The sequence below is a fragment of the Chanodichthys erythropterus genome, chromosome 10, assembly GCF_024489055.1.
Source record: "Chanodichthys erythropterus isolate Z2021 chromosome 10, ASM2448905v1, whole genome shotgun sequence".
NCBI classification, from domain to species: Eukaryota; Metazoa; Chordata; class Actinopteri; order Cypriniformes; family Xenocyprididae; genus Chanodichthys; species Chanodichthys erythropterus.
In genome coordinates, this window is record NC_090230.1 from 43320817 (window position 1) to 43337143 (window position 16327).

At 36.2% G+C, this 16327-nt stretch overlaps 3 protein-coding genes across 3 annotated transcripts; 2 read left to right on the forward strand and 1 right to left on the reverse strand.

The window, feature by feature from the left end:
• Positions 1-9: 9 nt before the first annotated feature.
• On the reverse strand, positions 10-930 carry h2ax1 (H2A.X variant histone family member 1). Its single transcript, XM_067397815.1, has one exon. It carries the CDS (start codon positions 844-846, stop codon positions 460-462), a length of 387 nt encoding a protein of 128 aa, XP_067253916.1. The 5' UTR covers positions 847-930; the 3' UTR covers positions 10-459.
• Positions 931-1102: 172 nt separating this feature from the next.
• Positions 1103-1955, forward strand: hist2h2l (histone 2, H2, like). The gene has a single exon (XM_067397816.1). The coding sequence runs from the start codon at positions 1172-1174 to the stop codon at positions 1550-1552; it is 381 nt and encodes a 126-aa protein (XP_067253917.1). The 5' UTR covers positions 1103-1171; the 3' UTR covers positions 1553-1955.
• A 7430-nt stretch (positions 1956-9385) lies between these two features.
• On the forward strand, positions 9386-15012 carry si:ch73-261i21.5 (zona pellucida-like domain-containing protein 1). Its single transcript, XM_067399268.1, has 9 exons — positions 9386-9479; positions 9756-9982; positions 10785-10969; positions 11372-11444; positions 11574-11671; positions 11809-11889; positions 12196-12367; positions 12483-12648; positions 14740-15012. Exons 1-9 carry the CDS (start codon positions 9386-9388, stop codon positions 14859-14861), a joined length of 1218 nt encoding a protein of 405 aa, XP_067255369.1. The 3' UTR covers positions 14862-15012.
• The last annotated feature ends 1315 nt before the right edge of the window (positions 15013-16327 follow it).

Here is a 16327-nt window from a genome sequence, read left to right on the forward strand (position 1 = left end):
AATCACGGGTTCTTTGTGCCTTCCACCGGCACTTAACATTTATTGAAACAACATAAACACTGAACAGCAGATAAAGGACATGACTTGCATGTAATTTATAGCGGTGACAAATAAAATGTAACCAACATTGGTCCATATACAATGAACTACTAATGTTCATTCACCCCACAAATGGAGTTTGTTTGTTTTTCTTTCAGCAAGGATAGTCCACCATGATGGCAGGTTAAATGTCCCATGGCCATTTATGGCCAGTGGTGGTGTAGATCTCTTCTTGTGTGAGGGAGTGCGTCTGTCCAAAAGAGCAATCATCAATATTAGAAATAAAAATCAGTTTACAAGATGCAGCTGTCGTCTTCATTAAAACAAACACAATATAACGTGAAGAAGGGAACATAACATTGCTTGGACTCAAACTAGCAGAGCTGCGTTTGTGTCATTGTCCGTGAACGCAAAGGCCCGTTACTTGCTCTTGGCTGGCTTCTCGGTTTTCTTGGGCAGCAGCACTGCCTGGATATTTGGAAGCACTCCGCCCTGCGCGATGGTAACGCCGCCTAAAAGCTTGTTGAGCTCCTCGTCGTTGCGGACAGCCAGTTGCAGGTGACGGGGGATGATTCTTGTTTTCTTGTTGTCTCGGGCTGCGTTTCCTGCCAGCTCGAGGATCTCGGCCGTTAGGTATTCCAGGACAGCGGCCAAATACACGGGGGCTCCTGCGCCTACGCGCTCGGCGTAATTTCCCTTGCGTAATAATCTGTGTACACGTCCGACTGGAAACTGAAGTCCAGCTCTGGATGAACGAGACTTGGCCTTTGCGCGGGCCTTCCCACCGGTTTTACCTCTTCCAGACATGTTTTGACAACAAAGGAACGGCCTGTTTGGCTAGTAGCGTCGTGTTTAGTGTTGGTGGTCAAATGCGCTTTCGCTTATGATGTAAGCAGGGATTGGTATTTATACCCGGACGTGTGCTCTGACTGGATGGCTTCACTGTACAACAAGCAGCCAATCGCCGCTCAAAACTCAGTCCATGACGCTAGAACGCCATCCAATCGAAACCGAGACTGTGCTCAGTCTTATTTGCATGCCGACTCTATAAATAAGGGGCAGAAATGTGCGCAGCTCGTTCGCATACCATAACGGTTCTGTGACAGTTGAGCTTTTGTGAAAAACCGATACAATGCCTGAACCTGCGAAGTCAGCGCCTGCTCCCAAAAAGGGGTCTAAAAAAGCTGTCACCAAGACCCAGAAGAAGGGGGATAAGAAAAGGCGTAAGACCAGGAAAGAGAGTTACGCCATTTACGTGTACAAAGTACTGAAACAAGTCCACCCGGACACCGGCATCTCCTCAAAAGCTATGGGTATAATGAACTCGTTTGTAAACGACATCTTCGAGCGCATCGCCGGAGAAGCCTCGCGCCTGGCGCACTACAACAAGCGCTCCACTATCACATCCCGGGAGATCCAGACGGCCGTGCGCCTGCTCCTGCCGGGAGAACTGGCCAAACACGCCGTGTCCGAGGGCACAAAGGCCGTGACCAAATACACCAGCTCCAAGTGAAAGTGAACAAACAAGATGGACTGGACTCTATCCTTAAGGATGGAAGACGAAAACCATCCACTGTTTGATGTCCGCATGAGGGACCTCTGGTACATTTTGAGCGAAATGCAGCTCTGGAAGAGCACACGCACAGTGCTTTCCATCCGTAACACCAACATTCACCTGAGGTTGTTCATGTTTGATCATATTTGCACGTGTGAACACTTGTACTATTATGGCATATGGTCGTCATTTGTTAAGTTACCGGAGGAAAACACTGTGGCTTTGGTTTTTATTGATTTCTTGTATGACAAAAATTTGCTGTACTGTATTCATACTGAAACAAATGTCTTATGCCTGAATGTTTCTTCATAATTACCCTGCCATTTACCACAAATAAATATACTGGTCAATGGTAACTACAACCAGAATTGCGAGTTTTCCTGCCAAGTAATATGGAGCTTATTACTATGGACATGAACGCAAGTGGTGCCAAGATAAAGTGATTATGCCAAGTATAATTTATTCTAAGGATGTTTGGGATTTAAATGTAAATATAGCATTTTTAAAGCATTTTTAAGCAACGCTGCAGAATCTACGAAAGTTTACCACTGCGCTAATAGACGCGTGTCTTGCGAACAGAAGTCGCCCGAGGAGGTAACCATAGCAACAGTAAGGCAGCTGCTGGAGTATTGGAGGGTAGATGGAGAAAACAAGCACTGCCATTACTTTATTATACATTTACTCGTCACACGTTTCATTTTAAATTTTTATTTTTTTTTTAATCGACTAATATCACGTGAACCAAAACACTTTAGGTTCTTCGTTCGATTGGCCCCGAAAATAACGGACTGAAAATTCTTTAAGGAGTCAGATAATTCACAACTACTGTATGCAATTAATGTTATACAAATAATAGCAATTAGCATTATGAAATATTCTATCGTTCATGATCTAAGCTTAATATTGCTCTGACCATATCCACCTTTTTCCTGACGAGCCTAGCTACTGCGTTTAGATTATGCGTGGCACTTTCGGTTTCTGGGGAAGTTCCACTCAAGAAGACCAAACAAACCGTTTCAAATCACAAGGTTGCGCTACAAATAATCCTTATCCATCAGTTTGACTGAATGAGCTGTAAAAAATTCTTCATGTTGTCATGTTCAGACTTCAAGAGAACACGTTTGGTATTTGAATGTGACATGGTTTGACAAGAATATCGTTTCAGTCGCTGCATTCTTTTCCTCCTGATTAGCCTATATGCCTGTTTTCTTTTTTCTTTTATTCCACTGTAACAGTGAAAAAGGTAGCCTACTGCGCACGTGGTCTGCTCTCCCGATTTAATTTACGATATATCCCATAATAACTCACTGGAATGCACTAAGAATCTCTCGTTTTTCTCCCCAAATCCTAACGTCTCTTTCCAGGCTTTTTTCCACACTGATACTTAGTCTCCCGTTTTCACTTCTAAAGGGTTAGTTCACCCAAAAATGAAAATAATGTCATTGTCATTCATTTGTGTTCCGAAAATGTAAGAAATAAAGATATTGTTGATGAAATCCGATGGCTCAGTGACGCCTCTATTGAGAGCAAAGCCGTTGAAACTCTTAAGGTCCATAAAGGTACTAAAAACATATTTGAAACCGTTCATGTGAGTTCAGTGGTTCAACATGAATATTATAAAGCGACGAGAATACTTTTTGTGCGCCAAAAAAACAAACGAACGACTTTAACAATATCTAGTGATGACCCATTTCAAAACGCTGCTTCAGAGCTTTATGAATCGAATCAGTGAATCGCAGCGCCAAAGTCACGTGATTTCAGCCGTTTGATAGGAGATCCGAATCACTAATTCAAAACAAAAGATTCATAAAGCTCAGAAGCTCATGTTTTGAAATCGCCCCATATAGATATTATTAGAAAGTCTTATTTTGTTTTTTTGGCACACAAAAAAGTATTCTTATCGCTTTATAATATTAAGATAGAACCACTGAACTCACATGAACTGTTTCAAATATGTTTTTATGATTATGTTTTTTAGTACCTTTATGGAGCTTGAAAGTTTCAATGGCTTTGCTCTCAATAGAGGTCTCACTGAGCCATCGGATTTCATCAAAAATATCTTAATTTGTGTTCTGAAGATGAATGAAGGTCTTACGGGTGTTGAACGATATGAGGGTGAGTAATAAATGACATTATTTTGATTTTTGGGTGAACTAACCCTTAATTCCTATAAGCCAGTTTCCGTGGAAAATAATCAAATTCCAAACAATTAAATAAAAATAAATGCTACAAATTAAAATATAGGCTATCGTGGCTGTCAGGCGGAAACCTGCTATCTCTATATTTTGTATCTTTTTAAAAAACAATAAATAAAAATAATGCTATTGGTCATCCTTTACGTCTGTATGTGGGCTTTACAAATATTTAACCAATGAAAATATTTAAAAATATAAATATAAAAATATATAATTTTAATATATATAAAAAAAATTTTTTTAAAAAAGGTTGTGACTAAATCTTATAACTCCATTGGATCCTCAAACTGTCAATCACATCTCATAACTCCACCCGCCTCTATCGTGATTGAAGTCCAGTGCACAGTTTGGACCGTCTCTGCTTGTTTGCAGTGCAAAGGTAAATAAAGAACAGTCTTTTGTATGTAAATAATCGGAGCCAAGTAAATTGGTCTGGAAAACGGAATTTCCTCGTTCAACTACAAATTCACATATTAGTAATTAATAATAAGCTGGTAGTCATGGATTCCACAGCAAAAAGTCAAGGGAGGAGCTCAGAGCAAGGGGTCGAGGAGAGGACGCTCAGGATATTTCCACTTCAGCTAGCGTTACAAACAGCCTGAAGTAATTCAAATAAAGGAAATGATAACGCTCAATGAATTGGAAAGCCTATTTTCAGACTTGTCTACTGTAATCTACTTTATCAGAAAATTATTTATCGGGAAAATTTTACTGGGACACAGCAACTGGGGCTGTACTCCAGTAAAAGGTTCTAGCAACACCCCTGTCACATAACTCTGGTCATTCGCTGGTCAAAATCCATAACTCCATTTGAGCTTGATTTTCATAAAATGTTAATAATTATAATGACACATGCAGGGCCGCATTAATGCACAGGCTTTGCCCAGGGCCACAGTGATGCTGGAAAAATATATATAACTGAAAATTAAAATGATAATTTATTTACACATTTTATAAAATTTTGGCTATTCTGTTAAAGTTTCATTATTGTCACTTTGATTTGTGTGTGCGTGGCTAGAAGATGTGGGCTTGTGAAGTTGCATTGAACTCTTCCACGCTACGCTACCATTACCTCCTCATCATCCTCAGAGTAACAGAGGCGACAACATATAGACATTAGTGGGGAGGAAATAACAACAAATATATCCGACATTTCTTCATCAGATAATTTCACTGAGCCGCAAAATTAAAGGGTTCACCCAAAAAGGAAATTTCTGTCATTAATTATTCACCCTCCCTCATGTGTCGTTACAAACTCGTAAGACCTTCATTAATCTTTGAGCACATTAAGATATTTGTGATGAAATCCAAGAGCATTTATTGAGTACTGAATACCGAGTTAGCGTCCTGACAGAACCTGGAAGCCCTGCACTGTGCTGACTATGTCAACATCGGAGGAGAAAGACGGGAGAGAAGAAATTATTGAATAATGTCATTATTATTCTGTTTTTGCACACAACTAGAAAACTCGTCACTTCATAACATTAAGGTTGAACCACTGTAGTCACATGGACTGCTTTAACGATGTCTTTACTACCTTTCTGGGTCTTGAAAGGTGCAATTACGTTGCTGCCTATGTGTGGTTCAGAAACCTTCAGATTTCATCAAAAAGATCTGTGTTTGTGTTCCAAAGATGAACGAAGGTCTTACAGGTTTGGAACTATATGAGGGTAATTTATTCAGTAATTTATGACAGAATTTTCATTTTTGGGTGAGCTAACCCTTTTAACACAGCCCAAGTGCCAAAAACGATGAAAAGTGTGCTTTGGCAAGCAAATAAAACAAACTTACTCAGGTTTTTCTTTCTCCAGAACTCAATGAACCAACGCATACAGTATGTGAAATGAGCAATATCACACAACACTACGCTGTTTTCTCGGATATCAGCACGATTGTAAATGTGATATTGACTGTTCAATAAACAAGAAATTAATATTAAATTATCACAATTTTGTCTGTTTTGCTCTTTCTCTCCAATGAAAATAGTTCCAATCAAAGCCACAGCAGAACCGTTGTGCGTCTCTGAGCAACGCACAGTGGTGTTTCATTCCTGAATGAATTCGAGTTTTGAAAGAAGTGACTGATTCAATGACCAAAACAAGAAAACTCATTCAGGGGCATTTTTTGCACATATTGATTGCACATATATATTGAATTTCTGGGGCATTTTTGTCCCAAATTTCGACCCTGCTTACCATTATTGTGAGGTGAAAATGATCCACATCTATATACAGACAATAGTATACATTTTTGAGGACTGTATGGGTGTGCATGCAGTGTGGGGCACAATATCCATTTTTATTATGCCATTTCAAGCAATGTGTGTTTGTGCAATTTTGTTATATTTTAATGTTTAGTGGTGTGCTGTGGGATTTTTTACTTATCAAAACTGTGCTGTGGCAAAAAAAATAAATTAATTAATAAATATGTTAGAAAACCTGAAATGTTTCTAAAGCAGGTAAATACAATATCTGTCACAATGACGGCAATCACTTTAAATTATTATCACTCATGTTCCAGTTAATTTACATTTTTGATTAAGGCAATGTGTTACTTAATACAGATATATTGATACTACAGGCCTTTTTAACATGTAATACTGCTGCAAAGATTAGGTAATAATTTGGCAGGGTATTAAAATTCAGCACAACACCGGCATATTTTAGTGTTATGCAGCATTTCATCTTAAAAAACAAGTTGGTGGTGGCACAGAGCCTCTTCAGAGCAGCTTTAACCCAGCTGTGTAAAGATACTTTAAAAGTACTAATGAGGTAATCTCATTTTACAATGAAATCAGGATATTTGTACACCATATCGTACCATTTGTTCCTTGTGATTTCATCCAGCTTGTGTTACAGGGACATATAATGGATGGAGATGATTTGGTCATGAAGCCCCTGCAGGCAAAGAGAGAATGCTGAGAATAATCCACATGATCATGTTTTGACATTTGGCCTTGAATAAATGCGTGTGGCGCACATCAAGTAACCAAATATACACAAAGCACTTGAGGAATATAATTACCTATAGTTTTTATGATGATATTATTTTGCAAATGATAATTCAGTGTATCTGAATATTAGTCAATTGTAATAAATGTGCATTGTCGACAACCATTTTAACCTGGGATCCTTGAAGGTCCTGCATGGTATATAAAGCGTATTGGATATGATATGGTATATGTTATGGGTTGGCTGGTCCAGAAAATTAAAAATGAAACCATGTGACCGAGGAATCAGATAGCCAGACGGACAGTGTCTTAGAAGATCATGTACTACATTGTTCCTTTCTTATGTAGTTTTAAGAGGGGATGTCTTTGTTGAAAATAACACACTGATGATGGCAGGCATTGTTTGAAAGGGTGTGATATCTATTTCTAGAAAAGGATGAGGCGAGGAATCCTTTTCTCACGAAGACGGCATATCTGAAACCACCTACACTAAAAAAAGGATATTGTGTGCGTATTTTATGAAAAATAATATGAATAGATTAGACAACTAACACCACTGTTATTGTTGGTTTAAGGAAGGTATTATGATGCTCTTCATTACCTTCAATTTATAACGTATAATAGTGCTGAAATTGCTAGTTGTTTTAATTTTGGAATGGATTTTATCGTCGTTTTGTGAAAATAAGAAGAATGTGTATATTCTTCAATTATCCTTTTTATAAAAAATAATTTATGTAATTTTCATATTTATTACTTTTTTAATGGCATGTTTATCAACAAATGAGGAGATATTACCATTCAAAAATAGACTAATATATTAGTCTATGACTAATATAAAAGTCAATAATATGTCGTTAGAATGGACCATTTGTTTCATTAGGTCCTGTTTTGTAAACTTGACCACTTTTTGTCTTCAAGTGGACATATTTGTTGCATAATGCATCATTATAATAGCACAGTTAAGCGCAGTCTGATACAAAGTGAAATAATGCATTTATAGAATATTAGTCAATGTAAAAGCCAAGTTAGTGCTACATGAGCAGCAAGATGCTCCTACTATTCCAGACACGTTACCTGATACTGAAATTATACTGGTCTTCTTAGAGCTCCTCGTGTTCCTCCTCTGGCGTCCCATATTTCTCATAACCCCAGCTGTTTTGTTTCTGGTGCCCTCCCTCACACCTATAGATAGAAAGGGGCCAGTATAAATAGCTATATCGTCATAAACTTACAGAGTAGACAACAAGAGAGAGAAAGAGAGAGAGAAAGGTGAACAAGGTAGTATGTGATCTTTATCATTTTGAATGTATTAGTCCTTTACATGAATTTAATTACAGATTATATTTAAAATGTATTTGTTTTATTTGTTTTCCTTTACTTTCAAGTAATGTAAATGTTTATTTGTATTTTTTATTTGTGCATTACTTTTTTATCTATCTATCTATCTGTCTGTTGTCCATCCGTATCTATATCTATCTATCTATCTATCTATCTATCTATCTATCTATCTATCTATCTATCTATCTATCTATCTATCTATCCATTGTCCATCCGTATCTATCTGTCCGTTGTCTATCTATCTATCTATCTATCTATCTATCTATCTATCTATCTATCTATCTATCTATCTATCTATCTATCTATCTATCTATCTATCTATCTATCTATCTATCTATCTATCTATCTATCTGTCTGTCTGTATCTGTCCATTGTCTATCTGTCCACCCATCCATCTATCTGTCCATTGTCCATTGTCCATCTGTATCTATCTATCTATCTATCTATCTATCTATCTATCTATCTATCTATCTATCTATCTATCTATCTATCTATCTATCTATCTATCTATCTATCTATCTATCTATCTATCTGTCTGTATCTGTCCATTGTCTATCTGTCCACCCATCCATCTATCTGTCCATTGTCCATCTGTATCTATCTATCTATCTATCTATCTATCTATCTATCTATCTATCTATCTATCTATCTATCTATCTATCTATCTATCTATCTATCTATCTATCTATCTATCTATCTATCTATCTATCTATCTATCTATCTATCTATCTATCTATCTATCTATCTAATCTGTATCTGTCCATTGTCTATCTGTCCACCCATCCATTCATCTATCTATCTGTCCGTATCCATCTGTCCATTGTCTATCCGTCCGTCCGCCCATCTATCTATCTATCTATCTATATCTATGTCTATCAATATCTATATGTCTATCTGTCTATCTATCTATCTGTCCGTTGTCTATCCATCCATCCATCCATCCGTCTATCTATCTATCTATCTATCTATCTATCTATCTATCTATCTATCTATCTATCTATCTATCTATCTATCTATCTATCTATCTATCTATCTATCTATCTATCTATCTATCTATTATTTTTAAAACAGGAATCAGATGTTTTTTTGTTGGCTCTCTCCTTCATTGAAAACGTGTGACCACAGTGACATCAGATTCATTTGAATTGCAGCATTCAGTGCCTGTTGGTGAGACCTGCACACAGAACGGAAAACCTGTAGCGTGATCTGATAGTAAGTGGCTATTTGCTTTTAAAATCTGTTTTCTTGATTGAATTGAGGTCAAGGTGACAATGTGATGTGTGGGATTTGCCCTGCAGCCAGAGCATCATGTGGCCGGCCCTCCTAGTGTGTCAGCTTGTCCTGATTCTCCAGTCGGAGGCTCAGAGTCCCTGCCTCACCCACCCAACATTCAGAGAACCAGGTATCTTTCTCCTCTTCCTCTTTATGCATCTTTAATTCTCTCTTAAGTATCTCACCTTTCAGTTCCTTTGGAACCACAAAGGAACTTCAAGACCACCTAGCAATTTGAGGAGTGTGTTTTCTTAAACATGCAGTATTATTTTAATGATGTGTCCTTCTTTTAGTTGTGGTTCGTGTGGTTTTAAATGTCATCACAGCATAAAGAGCTTAATAGATTTCCATACCAACATCATGTGTGATACATAAAAAACACATCATGTGTTTTTTTATTTTACAGACAACTCGGATATCACAGTTATGTGTGGCACAAACAGGATGGATTTGTACATTTTGCTGTGCCCTCTGTACTTCTATGGATATAACGAATCCATGGTGGCTCTTAATGGTAACTTTGCCAAGCCCGAGTGCAAAGGAACCGCTGACTGGACCGCCAACCCACCTGTACTGAAATTCCAGTTCTACATCACTGAACCATACATATCTACTTGCTCCAATAAACTGGCGGTATTAGATGTTTTTCAGCAGAAATCATTTTTTATTATTATTTGTAGAGCACCTTTCATACATAAAATGCAACTCAAAGTTCTTGACAGGTTAGAATATAAAAACATTTAGAAAAAGAGACTAAGAATAATAATAACAAAAATTATATATAATTTTGTCTTTTTCTAAATGTCTAAAATATTTTAGTCTTTTAATAAATGTCCTATCATATATATGTATATGATTAAAATATTAAAAATGTAATTATTTAAAATGTTAAAATATTCATTTATCTAATATATTTATATTATAAAATTATTATTTTTAGTCTTTTTCTAAATGTTTATATATATATATATATATATATATATATATATAAACAACATATATATATATATATATATATATATATATATATATATATATATATATATATATATATATATATATATATATATATATATAAACATTTATTTATCTAATATATTTATATTATACAATTATTATTTTTAGTCTTTTTCTAGATGTTTAATAAAAATTTATTTTCGTTTTTAATAAATGTTTATATATATATATATGAAACACCTTGATATTGTTGAATATTTTATTTTATTAAATGTCTTTTCATTGTTTTTTGCTTTTTCCCCTCATTATAATTATTATTATTATTATCGTTATATTCTGACCTATAACAAAAACTTTGAGCTGCATCTTATTATTTTACGATCTTAAATAAAACAATATATATTTGCTATATATTGCTTTAATTTGCTAATATAATTGCTATTCAAAAGTTGTCTTTTTTGCATGTTCAATTCAACAGATCACTCAGGAGGTGGGATCTGGGCTGTTCTCTGACTTCTCTAGTGTGCAGTCTGTGAACATCTCTGGGGTGGTCAACACTCAGGACCCCAATGCTGGAACCATCACCTACCGGCAGGAGATGAAATACCTCTTTTCCTGCAGATACCCACTGCAGTACTTGATCAACAACACGGAGCTGAGTGTGTGAGTGGAGTGACCATGTACAGTGTGATCCAACGGCCTGAGACCACATTGGAAACCTGGGTTTTTAAGGTTCAGAGTTTTAAGATTAAAAAACAACAACATTAAAGACACTTTATGCCATAAAATGAAGGAAGAAAGAACTTTGTGACCATGTGAATGTTGTACAAAGGGTCAAATGTTCTTCCTTGCATTGAAGCTTAAAATGGTCTTTGGCACAAAAAAATCTAATTTTATGAATTTGTAATGAAAAATGTATTTTTAAAAAAAATAATAATAAAGTTTTCAGTGGTCTCAGACTTTTGGCCTCCACTGTCTTATTAGATCATTTACAGTGAACGCATTTCAGGATGAGTTACTCTGCCATTTACACAAACATGCTGTTGTTCTGTGTTTTTGGGGCAGATCTGGAGTGAGTCTGGCAATTAAGGACAATAACGGTAGTTTCATCAGCACTCTGAGCATGCTTCTTTTTGAGGTATTATATGTGTCTTTGGCTTAGATTTGCAATGATCATTTAGCATAACACTTTATGACAATTATATTCAAGGGTTATTGGTACTGGCCAATTGCAAGTTCATAACTGTCTGTCTGCACTGACTCAAAGGACTATACATATACATCTCGTCTCTTCATTCCTCCAACGGGTCTCATGCTGAAGACCAGGGTTTTTGTGGAAGTTCGAGCCACTAATCTCACAGAGAGGTACTTCGCTCAGTTTGAAACTATGAATTATGTTATCCATCATAAGGTGGTCTATGATAAAATATATATATATATATATATATTAAATCAGTTTTGAAGTTGATGGATCACTTTTTAAAATGTATTCCCCCTTAAAGGTTCAAGGTTCTGTTGGATCGATGTTATACAACCACTAACCCTTACCCAGGCAACAGCACATCATTTGACCTGTTCGTCGGGTAAGTGTGAAGGCTTAAATCTAAAAAATGAATACATTTTTTGTTTACCTGCATGTCATGTGACCATTAACCAATGTCAGGGGACAATGAATATGCATGTGTTGTTAAATTATTGACTTAAAAACAATTAGGCACAATCGATATTGTGAAAATTCTGAATAATTTACTGCTATTGTGTGAATAATATGTAATTGTGTAGTCAATAAAAAGTAACTGTAGTCTAAAACCAGTACATAATCCAGATTACATATAATCAGTTACTACACACTGCCCAGCACTGATTATATTGTCCTCTGTCATTCTCAGATGTAACCATGATCTACAAACCATAATGGGTGTGAATGGAGAACAGCAGGTGGCGCGCTTCTCGTTCGAGACCTTTCGCTTTGTAGAGCACAGAAACAGGACAGTGTCAACCTTTTATCTGCACTGTGCCACCAGGCTCTGCGAGAGCTCTTTCTGTAGATCCTTACGACAGGTATGAACACAACCGAATGACAACGTGCACCACCAAAAACCACAACATGTAATTCACAAGAGGGCCACGCCATCATCTAAGTGTATTCAAATGCATTTTATGACACATGCATCAGAATTGCTCAACTCCTGCGAGAAAGAGGAGAGAAGTCCAGTCGGCTCAGGGAACCTCAGTGAGTGACGTCGCCACAGTGAGCTCTGGACCAATCATCACCAAAGTGGATGGTAAGAGCAGTCAGCCCTTTGAGAGAAATCATTTCAATATGCAAATCAAGTCAACAAGTTCATCAATTAAGAAATAAGCTCACTTCATCCATAAGCAGCTCATTATGTTGATTCAGTTCAGTTCAATAACATGAATGCAATATGCATTCATAAATTGGAGTAAAGTTGGAGTAAAAAATGTTGTATTATCATTTACATATGTATTAATTTTTTATGTATTTTGACTTAATTTAATGCAATTTGTGTTTGAACTTATTTGAATTTTCTTTTCTTTTTATAATCCTTTTAGAACCATTTGCACCTGTTGCAGCAGGTATGGATGTTTTCTGACATTTATTAAAGGAAATATGGGTCCCACTTTATATTAAGTGTCTTTAACTACTATATACTAAGATTTAAATGAATCATTTGGTACAATGCACTTATTGTGTACTGTACATACATGTTTTACACTCTACTTCTGTTTTAAAAAAATATCTGCATATCTGTACACCCTTTCCTTACATCTAATAAGGTTAGTTCACCAAAAAATGAAATAGCTGTCATTAATTACTCACCCTCATGTCCTTCCAAACCCTTAAGACTTTCGTTCATCTTCAGAACACAAATGAAGTTCTTTTTGATGAAATCTGAGAGCTAAAACATTGATGCTTCAAAAAGTTCATAAAGAGGTCATGAAAAACAAATCCAAATGAATTGAGTGGTTTAGTCTAAAATTTCTGAAGAGACTCGATCACTTTATATGATGAACAGATTTAATTTAGGCTTTTACTCAGATATAAACATTGATCAGCGAACATAAACAGAAGCTCAACCAAACCTGCTTGACGAATGTTTACCACAACTGATGTGTGAGTTGATGAATATTTATTTGTGAATAAAAGCCTGAATTCAATCTGGTCATCATATGAAGTGATCGTTTCTCTTCAGAAAATTTGGAATAAACCACTCAATTCATATGGATTAGTTTTACGATCTCTTTATGAGCGTCAAAGTGTCAGCTGCGTAGCTGTCTATAGAGGGACTGAAAGCTCTCAGATTTCATCAAAAAGATCTTCACTTGTGTTCCGAAGATGAGCGAAATTCTTACAGGCTTGGAACAACATAAGGGTGAGTAATTAATGACAGAATTTTCATTTTTGGGTGAACTATCTCTTTAACGCACCCTTAAAGGTGCCGTAGAACGTCTTTTCAAAAGATGTAATATAAGTCTAAGGTGTCCCCTGAATGTGTCTGTGAAGTTTCAGCTCAAAATACCCCATAGATTTCTTTTAATTAATTTTTTTAACTGCCTATTTTGGGGCATCATTAACTATGCAGTTATACAGTGCATAAACAAAGTTCACACAGCTAATATAACCCTCAAATGGATCTTTACGAGACATTCGTCATTCATGCTGCATGCATGCGTCGATTCCTGTGAGTATAGTATTTATTTGGATGTTTACATTGATTCTGAAATGAGTTTGAGACTATATGCTCTGTGGCTAACGGGCTAATGCTACACTGTTGGGAGAGATTTACAAAGAATGAAGTTGTGTTTATGAATTATACAGACTTCGTGTTTAATAATGAAAATAGCGACGGCTATTCTCCGCGAATACAGGAATAAACGATTGTAACTTTAACCACATTTAACAGTACATTAGCAACATGCTAACGAAACATTTAGAAAGACAGTTTACAAATATCACTAAAAATATCATGTATGTGTTATGTTGAGATTCGCCTGTTTTCCGGAGGTCTTTTAAACAAATGAGATTTATATAAGAAGGAGGAAGCAATGGAGTTTGAAACTCAACATATGTCTTTTCCATGAACTCTTGTTGTTATTCAACTATGCCGAGGTAAATTCAATTTTTGATTCTAGGGCACCTTTAAACCTAACCATACCACCAAACCTGTCCGTAACTTTAACCTCAACAGTAGCAAAAGTGTTTTGCAATAGAACATGAACACAATAAGTACATTGTACCAATGATAAATATTTTTTACATACATAGTAGTTAAAGACACCTAGTATAAAGGGATACAGATAATTGAATTAGAGTTCACCTAAACCTTTTGTTAGTTGTGGACTTTTGCTTAGGTCGGTGTGTTGTTCTAATGTTTGTGCAGCATCTGAGCCTCAGAACACAGCGGAGGCAGTGGTGGGAGTCTCTGTGGCAGCGGGGGTATTCGGAGCACTGTGCATCATCATGCTGGCTATGCTTGTCTACAAGATCCGCAGGGACAAGTACAGTGTAGACAAATCAACACTTTTTCACTGACAGCTCTAAAACAGAAATCCCATTCCTGACAGGGTTCCCTTGCCACTGTGAAAGCTGTTTTAGCAGACACTCTAGAAAGAGCCTCTGCAGTGATCTGTAGTTTAAGAGGATAGGAATGGGACGATGAGTAGATGCCACAAGGAAGAACAAAATCTCACCAAACCACTGTAATAAATAGATCTGTGCCTTACAGTAAAACAATCTACTGAATGGTTTAGATTCATCATACTTTTTTTGCATGCCAAGGTTCATTATATTAACTATATTCCATTTATATATCTGCATTTTGGGATTTTCTGTATGAGGGCATTCTTGTAAAAAAAAGTTTTGCGCTATTGTTATTGTAATTTTATGACTGATTAAAGCAAAACTAAGAAATATTAATTTACAGTTGTAAACACTAGCCTTCATGGACTCAGATTTGTGCTTGTTATAAAATTGTATACCTCATGTAACTACATTTACAATCAGATTTTTTTCCCCCAAAAGTGTAAATGCCTATGTGGCATTTGATTTACTTAATTTGTAAGTTATATTAAATGCATTAATTAAAGGGTTAGTTCACCCAAAAAGGAAAATTCTTTCATTTATTACTCACCCTCATGCCGTTCCACAACCGTAAGACCTTCATTTATCTTCGGAACACAAATTAAGATATTTTAGTTCAAATCCGATGGCTCCGTGAGGCCTCCATAGGGAGTAACGTTAACGTAATGTCACTTCCTCTGTCAAGATCCATAAAGGTACTAAAAACACATCTAAATCAGTTCATGTGAGTACAGTGGTTTAATATTAATATTATAAAGCGACGAGAATATTTTTGGTGCACCAGAAAAAACAAAATAACGACTTATTTAGTGATGGCCGATTTCAAAACAAGAAGCATCGGAGCACAGTGAATCAGTGTGTCGAATCTGCAGTTCGGAGCGCCAAAGTCACGTGATTTCAACCGTTTGGCGGGTTTGAACCGCGATCTGATTCCTGATTCGATACACTGATTCATAATGCTCCGATGCTTCCTGAAGCAGTAGTGTTTTGAAATCGGTCATCACTAAATAAGTCGTTATTTTGTTTTGTTTTTTGCCGCACCAAAAATATTTCTCGTCGGTTTATAATATATTGAATAACTGTACTCACATGAACTGATTTAGATGTGTTTTTAGTACCTTTATGGATCTTGACAGAGGAAGTGACATTACTCCCTATGAAGGCCTCACGGAGCCATCGGATTTCAACTAAAATGTCTTAATTTGTGTTCCGAAGATGAATGAAGGTCTTACAGGTGTGGAACGGCATAAGGGTGAGTAATACATTTTTTGGGGTGAACTAACCCTTTAAATAAAATACAGAAATCATATGCATTTTAAAGGGATAGTTCAACCAAAAATGAAAATTCTGCCATTTACTTGCCCTCAAGTTGTTCCAAACCTGTATGACATCTTTTGTGTTCAGCGGAAGAAACCATA